Source organism: Penicillium cosmopolitanum, assembly GCF_028827165.1.
Source record: "Penicillium cosmopolitanum strain IBT 29677 chromosome Unknown utg000012l:1.0-3308103.0:1.0-3310761.0, whole genome shotgun sequence".
Classification (NCBI taxonomy): Eukaryota; Fungi; Ascomycota; class Eurotiomycetes; order Eurotiales; family Aspergillaceae; genus Penicillium; species Penicillium cosmopolitanum.
Genome location: NW_026622682.1, coordinates 2,236,922 through 2,251,739, shown reverse-complemented (window position 1 = coordinate 2,251,739; position 14,818 = coordinate 2,236,922). Strand labels below are relative to the sequence as shown.

General features: G+C 49.6%; 7 protein-coding genes across 7 annotated transcripts; 4 read left to right on the top strand and 3 right to left on the bottom strand.

The window, feature by feature from the left end:
• Positions 1–934: 934 nt before the first annotated feature.
• Positions 935–2,828, top strand: N7509_013583 (alpha/beta hydrolase; the record flags this gene model as incomplete). The annotated part of the gene is made up of 2 exons (XM_056638220.1): positions 935–2,157; positions 2,219–2,828. 2 exons carry the CDS (start codon positions 935–937, stop codon positions 2,826–2,828), a joined length of 1,833 nt encoding a protein of 610 aa, XP_056481727.1.
• A 551-nt stretch (positions 2,829–3,379) lies between these two features.
• Positions 3,380–3,832, bottom strand: N7509_013582 (uncharacterized protein; the record flags this gene model as incomplete). Its single annotated transcript, XM_056638219.1, has 1 exon — positions 3,380–3,832. One exon carries the CDS (start codon positions 3,830–3,832, stop codon positions 3,380–3,382), a length of 453 nt encoding a protein of 150 aa, XP_056481726.1.
• Positions 3,833–4,677: 845 nt separating this feature from the next.
• Positions 4,678–6,129, bottom strand: N7509_013581 (uncharacterized protein; the record flags this gene model as incomplete). Its single annotated transcript, XM_056638218.1, has 2 exons — positions 4,678–5,433; positions 5,692–6,129. 2 exons carry the CDS (start codon positions 6,127–6,129, stop codon positions 4,678–4,680), a joined length of 1,194 nt encoding a protein of 397 aa, XP_056481725.1.
• Positions 6,130–6,925: 796 nt separating this feature from the next.
• N7509_013580 (alpha/beta hydrolase family protein) lies at positions 6,926–8,335 on the bottom strand (the record flags this gene model as incomplete). Its single annotated transcript, XM_056638217.1, has 2 exons — positions 6,926–8,215; positions 8,285–8,335. The coding sequence occupies 2 exons, from the start codon at positions 8,333–8,335 to the stop codon at positions 6,926–6,928; spliced, it is 1,341 nt and encodes a 446-aa protein (XP_056481724.1).
• A 1,161-nt stretch (positions 8,336–9,496) lies between these two features.
• Positions 9,497–12,483, top strand: N7509_013579 (M1 family metallopeptidase; the record flags this gene model as incomplete). Its single annotated transcript, XM_056638216.1, has 3 exons — positions 9,497–9,837; positions 9,897–12,297; positions 12,367–12,483. 3 exons carry the CDS (start codon positions 9,497–9,499, stop codon positions 12,481–12,483), a joined length of 2,859 nt encoding a protein of 952 aa, XP_056481723.1.
• A 789-nt stretch (positions 12,484–13,272) lies between these two features.
• Positions 13,273–13,752, top strand: N7509_013578 (uncharacterized protein; the record flags this gene model as incomplete). Its single annotated transcript, XM_056638215.1, has 1 exon — positions 13,273–13,752. One exon carries the CDS (start codon positions 13,273–13,275, stop codon positions 13,750–13,752), a length of 480 nt encoding a protein of 159 aa, XP_056481722.1.
• Positions 13,753–13,819: 67 nt separating this feature from the next.
• Positions 13,820–14,473, top strand: N7509_013577 (uncharacterized protein; the record flags this gene model as incomplete). The annotated part of the gene is made up of 1 exon (XM_056638214.1): positions 13,820–14,473. One exon carries the CDS (start codon positions 13,820–13,822, stop codon positions 14,471–14,473), a length of 654 nt encoding a protein of 217 aa, XP_056481721.1.
• Between the last annotated feature and the right edge of the window lie 345 nt (positions 14,474–14,818).

Genomic DNA, 14,818 nt, shown 5'->3' with positions numbered 1-14,818 from the left:
ACAATGCATAAGGCAGAAAGATCCGGGGTAACTTACAGTAAACGGGACTCTTCTCCTACATTTTAATCTGACGTCAGGCGAGGCAATCGCTACGTTCGATCTCCACCGTCAATCCTGCGTGTCGGAAATGGCCTCGAGCGCTCGCCTTTCTAGCACCAACCGTATCAATACACCATTCAAGAAAGTGATCAAATCCTTGGTCCGGGTGTTCTTCGAAATAGCTCCAGTTGCGTCTTATGAATCCTTTAAGCTCAGCGAAGAATTCTTCGATTGGGTTAAAGTCTGGAGAGTAAGGAGGCAGATAAACCAACTTGACTCCAGCATCCGCACACATTTGCGTGATACGCTCAGAGTGGTGAAATGATGCATTGTCCATGACTAGGACTGATTTCGGCTCCGGCCATCTTCCGCAATGCCGAAGAAGTTGATCGATAAAGTCTTCGAAAACAGAGGCAGAATCTATCTTCTTTCTGTTCCTCAATTTAGAGCATAATATTCCTCGGGCTTCCTTCCGAGTACTCGCGTAGAGAAAATCGTGGTCTGAGTCTCCGACCAACAGTAGTAGAAGTACCGTCCTCCAATGGTAATCGTGTCTTTGTTCAGCTAGTCTACTCGGATACTTTAGACGGAGACAAATATCCCGATCTTGTATTACCCATCCGTCCGTCGTTTGCCTATAATAAGCTCCAATGTAATTATGGGCTAAGAAATGTGCTGCAATCAGAATTGAATTAATTAATTGCCAAGGGACATCAATAAAACGTATCTTACAACAATTCGGAGTTCGTGTGGATGGCCCTAGCTGTTTCAACTCCGATGTCCAATCAGCGTTGCCTGCAGGATAGCGCCAATTCCCCAAAGCTCGCGCCATAAGCTTTAAAATGCAGGCCTGCGGGCACCGTACCTTTTCCCATCTCCCTCAAAAAATTCAGCGATGGAAAAGCAAACCCCCACTTTTCCAGCTCAGCCTGGGAAGCGGTTCAGAAAGAGTTTGATATGGCTTGTAGCGGGCGTGGGGACGATCGGCCTGATGGGGCTGGGTGGATTTCCTCCCCGCGCACATCACTGGGGCTTCCCAGGCTCCAACGTCCAGGAGAATATCGAAGTTCCAGTGCAGACCTCACCCTATGGAACATTCCCCCAAAAGGGCGACCCATTCCAGTTTATACCCTGCACTGATGCCAGTCGTCCGCCACCTCTGGATGACCCAACCCCTCAGCAATCATGGGCTGCCCTCTTCGATTCCGACCCCAAACACTGGAGCTGGGGTAGCACAGGCAAAGGCATCTTTCTTTGTGGCTACTTGGACCTTCCACTCGACTATCATAATTCTTCTGACCTTCGCATCGTCCGTATTTCGGTGACCAAATTCCAGGTCGCTGGTCTACCCCTGAAAAACGACACCGAACTTTCACCCTGCGGTCGCAGTAAGTACAAGAGCGAACGTACTCTAATCATCGAGCCAGGTGGCCCAGGAGGAAGTGGAAGCACATTCCTTTGGGAGACCGCAGAAGAAACGACCGAGCGCTTCAGCGATGGGCAGTTTGATGTCCTGGGCTGGGATCCACGCGGTGTCAATCTCTCCCTACCCTCCGGAGCATGTTATCCTCAAGATGCGCACCGCGACCGATGGTCTCTCTTATCACTCAACTATCGCGAGGAAGCTCCAGATTCACAATTGGAGCTCCTTGATGCCATGAACAACGCAACCTTCTTCGCATGCCGGCAACGGCTTGGAGATTTTGGCCGCTTCGTGAGTACGGCATCGGTGGCCCGCGACCTTGATGAGATTCGAAAAGCGCTTGGCGAAGAGGATGTCTCGGGTTACTTTGTCAGCTATGGAACCGGTATCGGACAGACATATGTTAACATGTTCCCCGACCGGGCGGGTCGCTTGATCCTTGATGGTACGGAATATGTTCGGGACCACCGTCTCTTGGGCGGATTTGGGTGGACTGCTCTCGACAATACGACAGATGCTTGGAACGATGGGTTCTTGGGCGAGTGTATCAAGGCTGGTCCAGAGAGATGTGCATTGGCGAAGCCAACTCCAGGCCAGGACGGACCAGTTGTCCTCAAACAACTCCAGGATCGCATGGGGGGGACTTCTCGAGTCTCTTCGGGCACGCCCACAATCGGCATATACAGAGTTAGGCGGTCCATCTCTGATCACGTACTCGGCGCTTGTGGACAGAGTGCTGTATCCGGTGATGTATAGACCAATGGAATGGCCAAGAATCGCCCAGATGCTCTACGAGCTCGAAGCAGGAAACTCAACACTAGCAGCGAAGCAGCTAGATACATCATGGAGCGACAATTCCGACAAGCCTTCATATCCCAACATCCCAGCTTCCAGTGAGCTCGAACTGCTTGTGATTTGCTCCGATGCATACGACGCGCCCCTTCCAGATGGACTGGAATGGTGGGACGAACTGTGGGGAAACATGACCACCCAGAGCTGGATCGCTGGTAACTCGCGGTTCTTCGCAGTCATTCCTTGCCGACATTTCAATACATACTGGGATCCGCCGTCAGAGGTTTACCGCGGCGATCTCAACCATACCCTCAAGACTCCCGTCCTTCTCATCGCCTCCACGTATGACCCTGCGACCCCATTACGCAATGGCAGACGTCTTTTGAAGGAAATGGGACACAACGCTCGGTTGATTGTTCATAATGCGTACGGGCATAGCTCGAGGAGAGATCCATCGGATTGTACAGACCGTCTGGCAAAGGACTATATTTTGAACGGGATTCTTCCCCATGAGCAGGAGGTTCAGTGCTATGCTAATACCAAGCCCTATTCTCAAGCTCCAGGTAATAAATAGCACCACCCAGGCCTTGCCATAAACAGACCCTTTCGTCATTCGAAGGGGGACTTCCTATACTTCTTTAGGCTTGAGCATAAAAACAATAAATATCAGAATTTGATTGCAACAGTATACTCCAGCCAAAATCACAATTATTTAAGCAGCTAAAGATCGGTAAAAAATAAAAACTCCATGCAACTGATATTTCGATTGATCTTCCTTGAAAGCATCTCGTGGTTATCCTGAAAATCCCTTAACCGGATCGCCTGTTTTCCCAGTCTCTAGCCCGATACAATTTATCCTCTTCACTCCTTAGCCAAATGAACCATGTGAACATGAGTTCTATATCTATCCTTCCTATTGAACACCTTCGCACAATGAGTGCATTGAAACTTGTTAGGCGATACGTGAATAGATGAGATATGCCGCATCAAGGTCGCCTCGCTCCGAAATTGACCCGAGTAAGTGCAGCCTTGCCATTCACAGCTGTATTTGATTTTGGATGACTGACTTTGAAGCGGTAAGTGAAAATCATTCGGATATTTATATTGAGTGCTTTAAAATAAGGCTTACAATGCATTCATTTCACGATTATTCTCGCAATTCTCCGCCCCCATAACCTTGAGAGTGTTCTTCGCCGACTCTTCCAACTGGTGACTTGAGTGAACGTTGGATGATTGTTCATGAAAATCCAGATAGTTGGACATAGCTTCATGGCCCTGTGGCCATTCAGGAAAGAGAAGGTTATCAAACGCTTTCGATTGTCGGACCTTGGAACTGGGTGATTGGAACATCGTCGTGCTGGATCCCAGTGTTTTATGAGGTGTTTGTACCTTGGGATACGAGATTGGCGTCGGCGAAATTGGATTTCCACTGAGGCCATAACAGTTCAGCTGTTGAAATTGTGATAGGGCAACATTTTGATATGGGGTTTCGGGTCCTAGCCCGAATGAATTTTGCCAAGATCTGTTGTGGGGTTCACGGTATTCGTATAGTGCATCCGAATAGCAGTTGTCTGGCATGTTGATGAATATAAGGTTGAGCAAAATAATGCCAAACTAATGAGCAGGAGCACAGCTTGGCTCAGCTATTGAGATTGAAGTTTTAGCTGAGGTCTTCCTGGGCCAAGTTTTGTGAGCTGAAGAATGCTTATGGAAAGACATCAGTATGTGTATTTATAATTTAGCAGTGGCTACTGAGCCCCAACGCTTGGCATGGTCTAGTGTGCTACAGCATCAACGGTACGAGTCCGCATGCATCTGCTAGACCTGATCAGGTTTAGCGGTGGCGAATCCGAGCTATAGCCGATCTGCCGCTTTGTCTAATGTAGTTAGGCCCTGCTTACACTAGTTGTCGTGGTCTTCCCCCCCCCTTCTCTGTTATGCTATACAATCATGCCGGGCCGTACCGTGCTGTGCTGTGCCGTGCTGTACCGTGCTGTACCGTGCTGTGCTGTGCTGTGCTGTGCTGTGCTGTGCTGTGTCGTACCGTGCTGTGCTTTTTATTTTCTGCTTCTTCTTCTTCATTCGACCAATTACAGGGGAGGAAGGCGGGGGATTATGCAGTTTCAAGGTTTTGGCGTACTGCATAACCTATTCCCCATTGAAAGATTTCAAGCTCTACAGTATTAACGTCAAATTCGGACCTATGATCAGTGTTTTCTAGGATCTGATACCCAGTGATTCAATTACCGGAATTTGACTCTGGACTACACCCGACCACGCAGTTAATGCATACCACAGCGCCAATATTCCTCGAGTTTCCCGTTCCTACCACTCCCATCAATTTCCCGCCATGGACCAAAGGGTAAATTATCATGTAAAGCACATGTGAGTAATATAAAATCTTGTTACAATTAAATGTGTAATCAATTCATTATACTTGGAAGAATACCCCGATTGCGGCTGTTCCTGAGACGCTGCGCTAAGCTACTTGTTTGTTCAAACCCAGTGAGAGTTGCAAGCATATCCAACATTTGCAAGATCCAAGTATATCTCTCCGAAGATTTATCCGTGCAAATAGCCGCAACAAATAACGGCAATTGCAATCGGAGCACACCTCCAACCCCTGGCGCCCCACAGATAAAGTAATAGTCAATGCTGGCACAAATGTCATCCGCTAACTCGTCTATGGCGGCAATAGAATGCCACATTATCTGTTCACATTCATATGTCCAATGGAAACTGAGAATATAATGGGCAATTGATCTGATCATCTCATTGACGATGATCCGCATTTGGCGGTAGAAGTTCCACATCCCTGCTATGGCGAGGCTGCCGTACGTATGATATGTCTTTCTGCCAGTTGCAGAGCAAAAGGGCTCGTTGGTAGAAAGAGATGTTCTCTCCACAACTGTATAACTCCAAGTCTCATCCAAGGAAATGGCCCATGTTTCAAGATCAGCCTCGAACCCGATAGCTTCGCTCAGTAAGAATCCGAGATTTTTAACAGACTTTTCCGCCTTGTCAACTTTAATCGATAAATCATTCAACCGAACGATTATTCGAAAGAACCTTTCGCGAGGTCCGGCGTCTTTATCGTCTTTTGTTTCGGCAAGCTCTGATAGCTCCCAGATCTTCTGCGAATTGTGTTTCGAGTAGCGGAATATCACACCGCTTATAGCCTGAGTATAAGTGTGTCAACATAGGCCAAGTCTCTTTCGGGTCAATTCAAACCGACATTCAACAGTGTCACGGTTTCAAAAAGAGACCGCCCCAAGTCAGAATTGATTTGCGCTTCACCTCGTAACTCAATCATTCTGGTGGCTCCTAGAATGTGGTTCATCCATCCATGCATCTCAGGTCTTCCCATTTTGCCCATGACCATCTTCCAGAGATATTAAAGCCTGCTTTTCAGTTCTAATAAATAGAGGGAATCTTACCTCATAAGTACTCAGCATCATGACGGCTACCAGGGTGGAGTCCGTTGTCGCCAACGAAGGATCTCGTAACGCATCGTTAGTAGCACAGAGTGCCATACCATATGATTCTGCTGCCGACCGTTTTAAGGTAAATGACCTCTGCATTCCTGACATGCTGGCCAGTCCGAGCGCCTTGGAAGCAGTCTGAAGTGCAGCAGAGGACTCTTTGCTAAGCAACTCTAGCAGGTACCAAAATATGCCCTGGTTTTGGGTAAATCCAACCCAAAAGGTGAAAAGGTGGGACATAACATGATCATCGATTGAAAGGGGCGGAGGGGTTAATTTTGCTGGGGTAAATGATATCTCCCCTGGTGAAGTCGGCGTGGTTTTGCGCGAGGCACTCCGTCGGGCTTCGGCCTTTTGCGAGACTTCTTCAGTCTGGTCAAAGATTCTCAACATCTTAGGATCACGATACCCTGTGCATTTCTGGCGGATTCTTATGCACTGCGAGCATGATGGCCGTTGCCGATCGCACTAATTTGTTGGTTTGAATTGTAGATCACCCGTGGTGTTCACGGCTTCTGGTTCTTACCGTGAGGCGTCGCTTTCGGCACAAGTCGCACCCCAGTCCCGGCTTTCCTCTGTAAACCATGTCTCTTAGAATGAGGGGGGAATATGATGGAAAATGATGGAGAAGGAAATATGCCTTTTAGAGAGAAATAAAAGTTGGGGCCTCTTCAGGAGAAAAGTAATTTGACCTAAGCTTTGTGGGGGCCGAAAGGCGTGCAGATAATGCGAGAGCTCAGCTTGGTTCAGCTTGGCTCAGCCCTGTCACTGAAGTGGGGGAACTCCAATCTTTGCCCCAGGGGTGTTTCGAGTCGGTACCCAATAGAATTGTCCGACTGGGAGACAATACTCGAGACGACTTAACACGGCAGAGGACCCGCTTGGCTGTTCCTCACACAAGGGCGTGGCTGGCTCAGCGAAGATGCTTTATTTTCATACCTTACAAATTTTGTTGTGAGCTTGTGATGGCCCAGCGGTCTTTGTGAGAGAGAAATGTATTCCAGTATTCGAATTGGTAACTATCTGCAGCTTAACTAAATTTGCATTGCTTGTACTACCAGACTAGGTCCGATTATCCAAGTCGCAATATCTCCGCAGTTATCTTCTCCGATAACAAGTATAGACCCAGTAATCTAATAAATGGCCATAGTGACATCTTTCTAAAGCCCCCAAGTCCGCCTTATCAAAATCAATAGACAACATTGGTAAGATTTCTCGGCAGAGAAACATGATCCCAAGTATCACCTAACCAATCAAGTGTAACCTGAGCCAGCTGAAACTCCGCCCCAAGCTGACAATGCTCACCAGCACCAAGATCATTCTTGAAAAGATTATAAGTTGCCTTCTTTCCAATCGCCTTTGCCATAAACTCCGGCTGTCCCGGCGCAGAGCTATCATTCTCCCCCTCGCCAATAAAAACAGGACAAGAGATGCTCTTCAGCATGGTCGAATTGAGCGTGAAATCAGGTAAACGGCCCCACCATTCAGACGGACTGGTCGTGTTGAAACTGAACAATGACTGAGCAATAGCCCAACGCGAGTAGGTGGCCCCAGAAGCCTCAACGCTGAAAAATCCCTCATCGAATTTCTCATATTGACCCTTATCATAAAGATCGGTGAGACTTTCCGGCATCTCAGCTTTGAAGTGTCCGTATAGATCGTTCATACCGTCAATCGCTAAGACGGCTTTCAGTCGATGCTCCCTTGTAGCAGCGAGTGGTGCCAGTTGACCGCCAAAGGAAATACCCACGAGTGCAACACGGTCGAGATCGACGTCGCCGCGGGTCTCAAGGTAATCCACAATCGGAGAAATTACGTTCCACCAGTCTGGTATAAAGCCGATTTTCTGCTCGCGGAGGACTGTAGGCTGACCGGGTCCCTCATAGGTAATCACATTCCAGCCACGCGCAAGGACTTCGATGCCTATCTCATGGTATATATCCTCCTGTGAGCCGTCGTAGCCAGTTCCTATGATGACAGTGGGTACTTTTGTTTTGCCGTGCTGTGCTTTGAAGAATCGAGCTGGGACGGAGAATTTCCCACCGGGTACATTGGGACTTGAGGCTGGGAGGTTCAAGTTGATGGGAGGAAGCGACAGGAGTGCGGCTGCTTTCTTGAAGTCGGATACAGAGCGTGCTCCGACTCTGTTAATTCGTGAGTCGCTTTGGTTTCCGTGTAGGAAGAATGGTGCGACTCGATAGTAGGATGAGGATCGGAAGTAGGCCTCGCGGGCCGAGACGGGGAAGCGTGAGGCGTTGATGGAAGATGCTTTGGCGTGGATTCCATCGCCAAGGTACATGAACTCTTTATACCAGCTCTCGAAATCTCCGGGGACAATTTGGCTGGCAGCTCGTAGTACCTCGCCTGTTGAGGCACCGCCGCCGTTGCTGAGTGCCAGAACGGTCTCCAAGACGAACGCGAACTCTGTGTCGTTGCTTAGTTGGTATATGGCATTTTTGTTGTTGTCATCTTGGGCGAACTAATAGTTACGCAACACATTAGCACTTTCAAGAATTCCGAGGTCAGGGGGCCTCGTGTGGGAAATTACCGTTGGCAGAACGAGCTGACAGCCCAAGAGGGCGAACGCAAGGAAGCGCATGACGTCGAAGTCGATGAATGAGTACGGAGGTTCTTCTTGAGAATTACCGTTGTTCCCGGTGTTATAACAAAGCGAATACTTTGTGTTTTCTAAACCTCGTATAAAATAACATCCAACTAAAGATATCGATTGGTTTTATACCCTTTCGCTGGGTCGAAGTTATGAGAGGCATTTCGACTCAGCCCTGCTCATAGATTAAAACAGAGGTCACCAGTCGCACTGTAGACCTGTTTCGGTATGCACTAAGCATTCTAGGGCTGAAGTCAATATGCCTATAGTGAATCAGTTCAAAATAGCACCACGAGAGCAGTTCTGATGAACAACTTGGAGGATAGTGGATCCCGGCCCCCAAATAAGCCCGATCAGTTTACTTTATTAGGCTTAGTGGGAGTACGAGATTAGGTGTGCAGTACGTTCCTCACAGCCCCAATCAATCCACCTAGCAAGGTGTTTTCAATGTTCATTTACAGTAATTAAGCTCTCCGGATAATATCACTCACTAGTTCTACTAGTACCAATTGCTCGAGCAATGGCCATTTACTAGTATTGGGGGATTCGGTATTTTTTTTCTGGGAAGCAAGTTGTCCGAGTGTAGAGAGGTAAAATTGAATTCGAAAACAAGTGTATCTAGATTAAACCCTAAAACCCCAAGGAGAAGAGGAACAATCGTGTGTCCCAGACATCTTATGGAAGACCATTCATGAGAGCAGCAAAACTGTCTGTCATGGACCCCTCAAACTAGCTGGTTATTTGTCTTGCAAGAGGAGCGGTTGAAAAACCACTCCCCAGTCGGGTGCCGTAGAGTCTAGGCATCGCTGGGAGCGACTTGCGTGAGGTGAAGAAGAAGAAGAAAAAGGAAGCCGAAAAAGGGAAAATAAGAGGTTCTTTTCTGCCGCACCAAGAAGGGAAGGCGGTACCCAGGCCAGACCCAGTGACCGACTGGCGGTGAGTGAATATTGGCGGTGAGCACTTTCTGCCAGCATCAATTCTCTGCCAGCGATTGTTCTCTCCGCCAATTCTCCATTGCTGTTTTTGATTCACTCCATTATCCTTGTAATTATATTTCTAATTGGGTTGCATTGCCATTGCCCCGCTTTTTTTCCTTCTTTGAGCTTCTTTTTGGTTTCGCTACCCCTCCGAATTGGGGTTGTTGCACCGCCGATGCGCCGATTCTCCACGCGTGCATTGCTTCAAGCAAGACCGCCGCTTCTCTCCGCCAGATCTGCTTCTCCCCTCCCCCTCTTTCTATCCGCCCCTCGTTCTGCTTCTGCTTCTACGCCTGCTCCGAGACCACTTCGTCGTCCTCGCTCTCCTCTCTCTCAAACTTCCAAGCGCTATTGTTCCTACCGCAGAATGTGCAGCTCTCGACGCGGCGAGGTCTCCGGCTCGACCAATGTCCAGGGCCGTGAGGTCCTGCCCACCAACGTCAAGCCGGTGCACTATGACCTAACCCTCGAGCCGAACTTTGAGAAGTTCACCTACGAGGGATCTGTCGTCATTGAGTATGCTTGTTCCTCCAACTCCCCAATTCAACCCATTTCCCATGCTCCGCGTGATCCAGTTTACTGACCCATGGCCTTGCCCGCTTTAGTCTCCATGTGAATGAGGATACCGACTTCGTCTCTCTCAATTCCAACCAGATTGATATTCACAGCGCCGTTATCTCCTCGCAAGGCTCCATTGTTGAATCCAAGCCCGAAATCTCCCTCAACGACGATGCTCAGACCGCCACAATTAAGTTTAGCCAGGCTCTCGCCGCGGGGTCCGATGCCCAGTTGAAGCTCACCTTCACTGGTATCCTGAATGACAACATGGCCGGTTTCTATCGCTCGTCATACAAGGAGAATGGAGAGACCAAGTATATTGCTTCCACCCAGATGGAGCCTACCGATGCCCGCCGGGCCTTCCCTTGCTTCGATGAGCCTGCGCTGAAGGCCAAATTCACGGTGACCCTGGTCGCGGACAAGAGCATGACTTGTCTGAGTAACATGGATGTCGCCAGCGAGACCGACGTCCAAGGTAGCTCCAAGAAAGCTGTTAAATTCAACACTACCCCCGATATGTCCACTTACCTGGTTGCTTTCATTGTTGGACACCTTAACTATGTCGAGACCAAGAACTTCCGCGTCCCCGTTCGTGTGTATGCTACCCCCGACCAGGACATCGAACACGGTCGTTTCTCTCTGGAGCTCGCTGCCAAGACTCTGGCCTTTTACGAGAAGGCTTTTGACAGCGACTTCCCCCTGCCGAAGATGGACATGGTGGCAGTGCCCGACTTCAGCGCGGGAGCCATGGAGAACTGGGGTCTTATCACCTACCGAATCGTCGATGTCCTGCTGGATGAGAAGACCAGCGGTGCTTCGCGCAAGGAGCGCATTGCCGAGACCGTCCAACACGAATTGGCTCACCAGTGGTTCGGTAACCTGGTGACCATGGACTTCTGGGATGGCCTTTGGCTCAACGAGGGTTTCGCAACCTGGATGTCTTGGTATTCTTGCAACGTTTTCTACCCCGAGTGGAAGGTCTGGCAGACCTACGTTATCGACAACCTGCAGGGTGCCCTCTCTCTGGACTCTCTTCGTTCCAGTCACCCCATCGAGGTGCCAGTCAAGCGCGCCGATGAAATCAACCAGATTTTCGATGCCATCTCCTACTCCAAGGGTTCTTCCGTGCTGCGCATGATCTCCAAGTACCTCGGTGAGGATGTCTTCCTGCAGGGTGTTCGCAACTACATCAAGAAGCACGCCTACGGTAACACTGAGACTGGTGATCTGTGGTCTGCCCTTGCCGACGCAAGCGGTAAGCCCGTGCAGTCTGTCATGGATATTTGGACCAAGAACGTTGGATTCCCCGTCATCGGTGTCACTGAGAACCCCAGCTCTTCCTCCATCACCCTGAAGCAGAACCGCTTCCTGCGCACCGGCGATGTCAAGCCGGAGGAGGACAAGGTCCTTTTCCCCTGCATGCTGGGCCTGCGCACCAAGGATGGCGTCAACGAGAGCACCATGCTGACCGAGCGCGAGGCTGAGTTCAAGGTTCCCGACCTGGACTTTTTCAAAATCAATGCCGATCACTCCGGTATCTACCGCACTTCCTACACCCCTGAGCGCCTCACCAAGCTCGGCAAGGCTGCGCGTGACGGCCTGCTGTCCGTCGAGGATCGCGCTGGTATGATCGCTGACTCCGGTGCCCTGGCTGCCTCTGGCTACCAGAAGACCTCTGGTATGCTGTCGTTGCTTCAGGGGCTTGACACTGAGTCCGAGTTCGTTGTCTGGAATGAGATTCTGACCCGTATCGGCACCCTCCGTGCCGCCTGGATGTTTGAGGATAGCAAGACCAAGGATGCCCTGAAGGCTTTCCAGCGCTCTCTCGTCTCTTCCAAGGCCCACGAGCTTGGCTGGGACTTCTCCGAGAAGGATGACCACATCCTGCAGCAGTTCAAGGCCCTCATGTTCGGCTCTGCTGGTATGGCCGAGGATCCCATTGTGGTCAAGGCCGCCCAGGACATGTTTGGCCGCTTTGCTGCCGGTGACATCTCCGCAATCCACCCCAACATCCGCGGTAGCGTCTTCACTATTGTGCTGAAGCACGGAGGTGTCAAGGAGTACGAGGTTGTTCTGGACCGCTTCCACAACGCCGCGACCTCAGACGAGAAGACCACCGCCCTGCGCTGCTTGGGCTCCGCTTCCGACCCTGCCCTCATCAAGCGCACCCTCGGCCTGGCCACGGGTGACGAGGTCAAGAACCAGGATATCTATATGCCTCTCGGCGGTCTCCGTAACCACCAGGCCGGTATCGAGGCTCGCTGGGCCTGGCTGAAGGAGAACTGGGACAGCATCTACCAGCGTCTCCCTCCCTCCCTCGGCATGTTGGGAACTGTTGTCCAACTCACCACTTCCAGCTTCAGCACCGAGGCCCAGCTGAACGATGTCAAGGCATTCTTCGATGCCAAGGACACCAAGGTTAGTTTCTTACCACAAAAATCTCACCTTACCAAAGATTGTTTTTCGCTAACATATTCTCTTTCTCAGGGCTACGACCGTGCCGTGGAGCAAAGCCTCGACGCTATCCGCGCCAAGGTCAACTGGATCGGCCGTGACCGTGATGACGTCGAAGCCTGGTTGAGCAAGAACCAAAGCAAGCTGTAGACGAATATTCACTACAACGCTCTACAAATAATCAAGTATTAAAGATATAGTTTCCCTGAGAAGACGGGTTTTCCTTTGGGGGCTGTTTTCTTTGAACCCAAGATATGGTTGTCGCAGTCGCACACGGGTTGTGTCTCTGTTGAATAACATCAAAATCACACTCAACTCATCGTCATAGACCTAGTTCCTTGAAAATGAAATTCAATGCCGGCTAGAAGTAATAACAGACTCGAAATGTAGACGTAGCTTGTTAATACACTATCGCCGCTGAAGTTTCCACCCCTACTGCCCACCATTGTTTACCTTCTACTAGTTGGAACCTTTGCGGCGCCACTGTAGTAAACTCTCGACCCAAAATGCGGTATGTTCCAGGTCTGTCTCGGATATGATTGAGTAATGGGCCTAGGCAACATGCTGAAGGTCTACTGAGAGCCGTAGAGAACAACCTTTCCTTGTGCACCGCCAAGAGTGAATTATTATTATACTCAATAAGTATACGGTAATTACAACGGAGGGCCGTCATTAAAGACTTCCAAGGTTCTGTTTGGTCGGTATAGATCCAGGGATGTACTGTAATTTCAAGATTTGGGGGCCTTTCTAATTCTGGCCTCGGGGGCCAAACGTAAGGCATTTTCTTGGGGCCAAATGGGCTGGGTTCAAGCTCTCATTTCCTAGATCACTGATGCCTAGAGTCTCGGTATTCGACCTTGATAACCTGCGTCAAATACGCCAAGACTTCTCACGACTATTTCGCGTTCAATCAATCAACTTCAAGATATTCCCTATCCAATGGACCGGGCGTCAGACTCTGAAATTCCGCTCAAGTCGAACGACCGTAGCGATAAACTCCCGTCGAACGACGATGTGATCAATAATTCATGCTCCAGCTCACTTAAAACTTCGCTTCCTGGGAACAACCAAAACAAGAAGAAACCACGCGCTCTCTTTTACGTCGATAGCACGATTGCCGGAGAACCACAGGCGCTATATGATCTCATTTGCGAGCAAGCTCGCCTCCCACCACGAGCGTTTATTGGCATCACGGGGCAGAAGGGAATTCCAACAGATTTTAGGTTCTTCGTTGACTTAACGTCCACGGTGCTCCGGCTTGACCCGAATAATAGCGAGTGGAACAATCCTATCAAGGTTGTTCAAGATGGGGACGGGATAGAGGCTTTTCGCGGCGGTCGATACACATCTCTGGAATGGGAACACGCTTCCCGCCTTGGGGGGGCTTCGCACAAGAAGACATTTGGAGAATGGAGATAGGGAGCTAGAAGATCAAAGCCTCCTAGGGGTGAATGATAACTGCTCGGACGAAGAGGGCTCTTCTCTTATGGCCTGGTGTGAGCGGTTCTGTCATGATCCTGCTAGAATCAAGACATTCACAGTTGAACGAGATTTGGTCGGATTCGATCAAGAAGCTGTACGATCCGAGATTGCCTGGTATCTGAAGTCAATTGACTATGACGGGAACATATCTGTGAAAGTCCACATCCTTAACAAATCATTCAAGGTCTATTCGCCACACTGCCAGTGGTATAGACATATACGGGAGTTCAGGTTCGCTATACCGTTGCTGAATTGGATACTGCTACTATGGATCTTTCATTCGCGTCTGTTCGCCTACTTGGAAGTGCGCTATGGGGTTGTACGCTCATGGTGGTCGTCATCACAGAAAGTCAAAGATACCGAAGCCCCGTACGGGGCTCGCAGAATCTATGCACATGGCCGAAGCGAAACACAGATAGCGGACTTATGGTCCGCTGCTATCGCTCAGGCAGTGAAAGATCGAGAGAACTCCGGTAGGATTCTCGGAGTGGAATACCTGAAAAATCTCCAGGAGCGCGAGCAGGCGCGTATGGCACATGTTGGGCCATTTTTACCGGAACAAAATGCTGCAGGTAGCTCGATAGCTGGAGAAGCACAGGGTGGTTCTTTTATTGCCCCTAGGGAAGGGGAAGAAAATGCGAACACTGGAGGCTCCTAGTGAATGCATGTCTATACTGCCCGCATTGGTACACTTTTTGGCTGTATTTAAATACGTCAGTGACATTCTCTTTGGGATGATTCTGACTGGGGAGATGTTGTCAGCATGTCCTCTAGCTTCTTCTCCTCTTCTCCAGAATCATACATCTCTCAATTATGCCATTTTTTCTATGCGTAGTATGCCACGTGTAAGGTCCCCCATTATCTCTTTATCCACTTTATAGACGTTAAAGCTATGCCTAGCATGTCGTAGAGGACCCTAACGACTCGTCCCGGCGACAGGTACAAAGACAGGCAAGCGTTCTAAACCGCCCCATTCCATACCTAGGTAGCCGCTTCAAATATC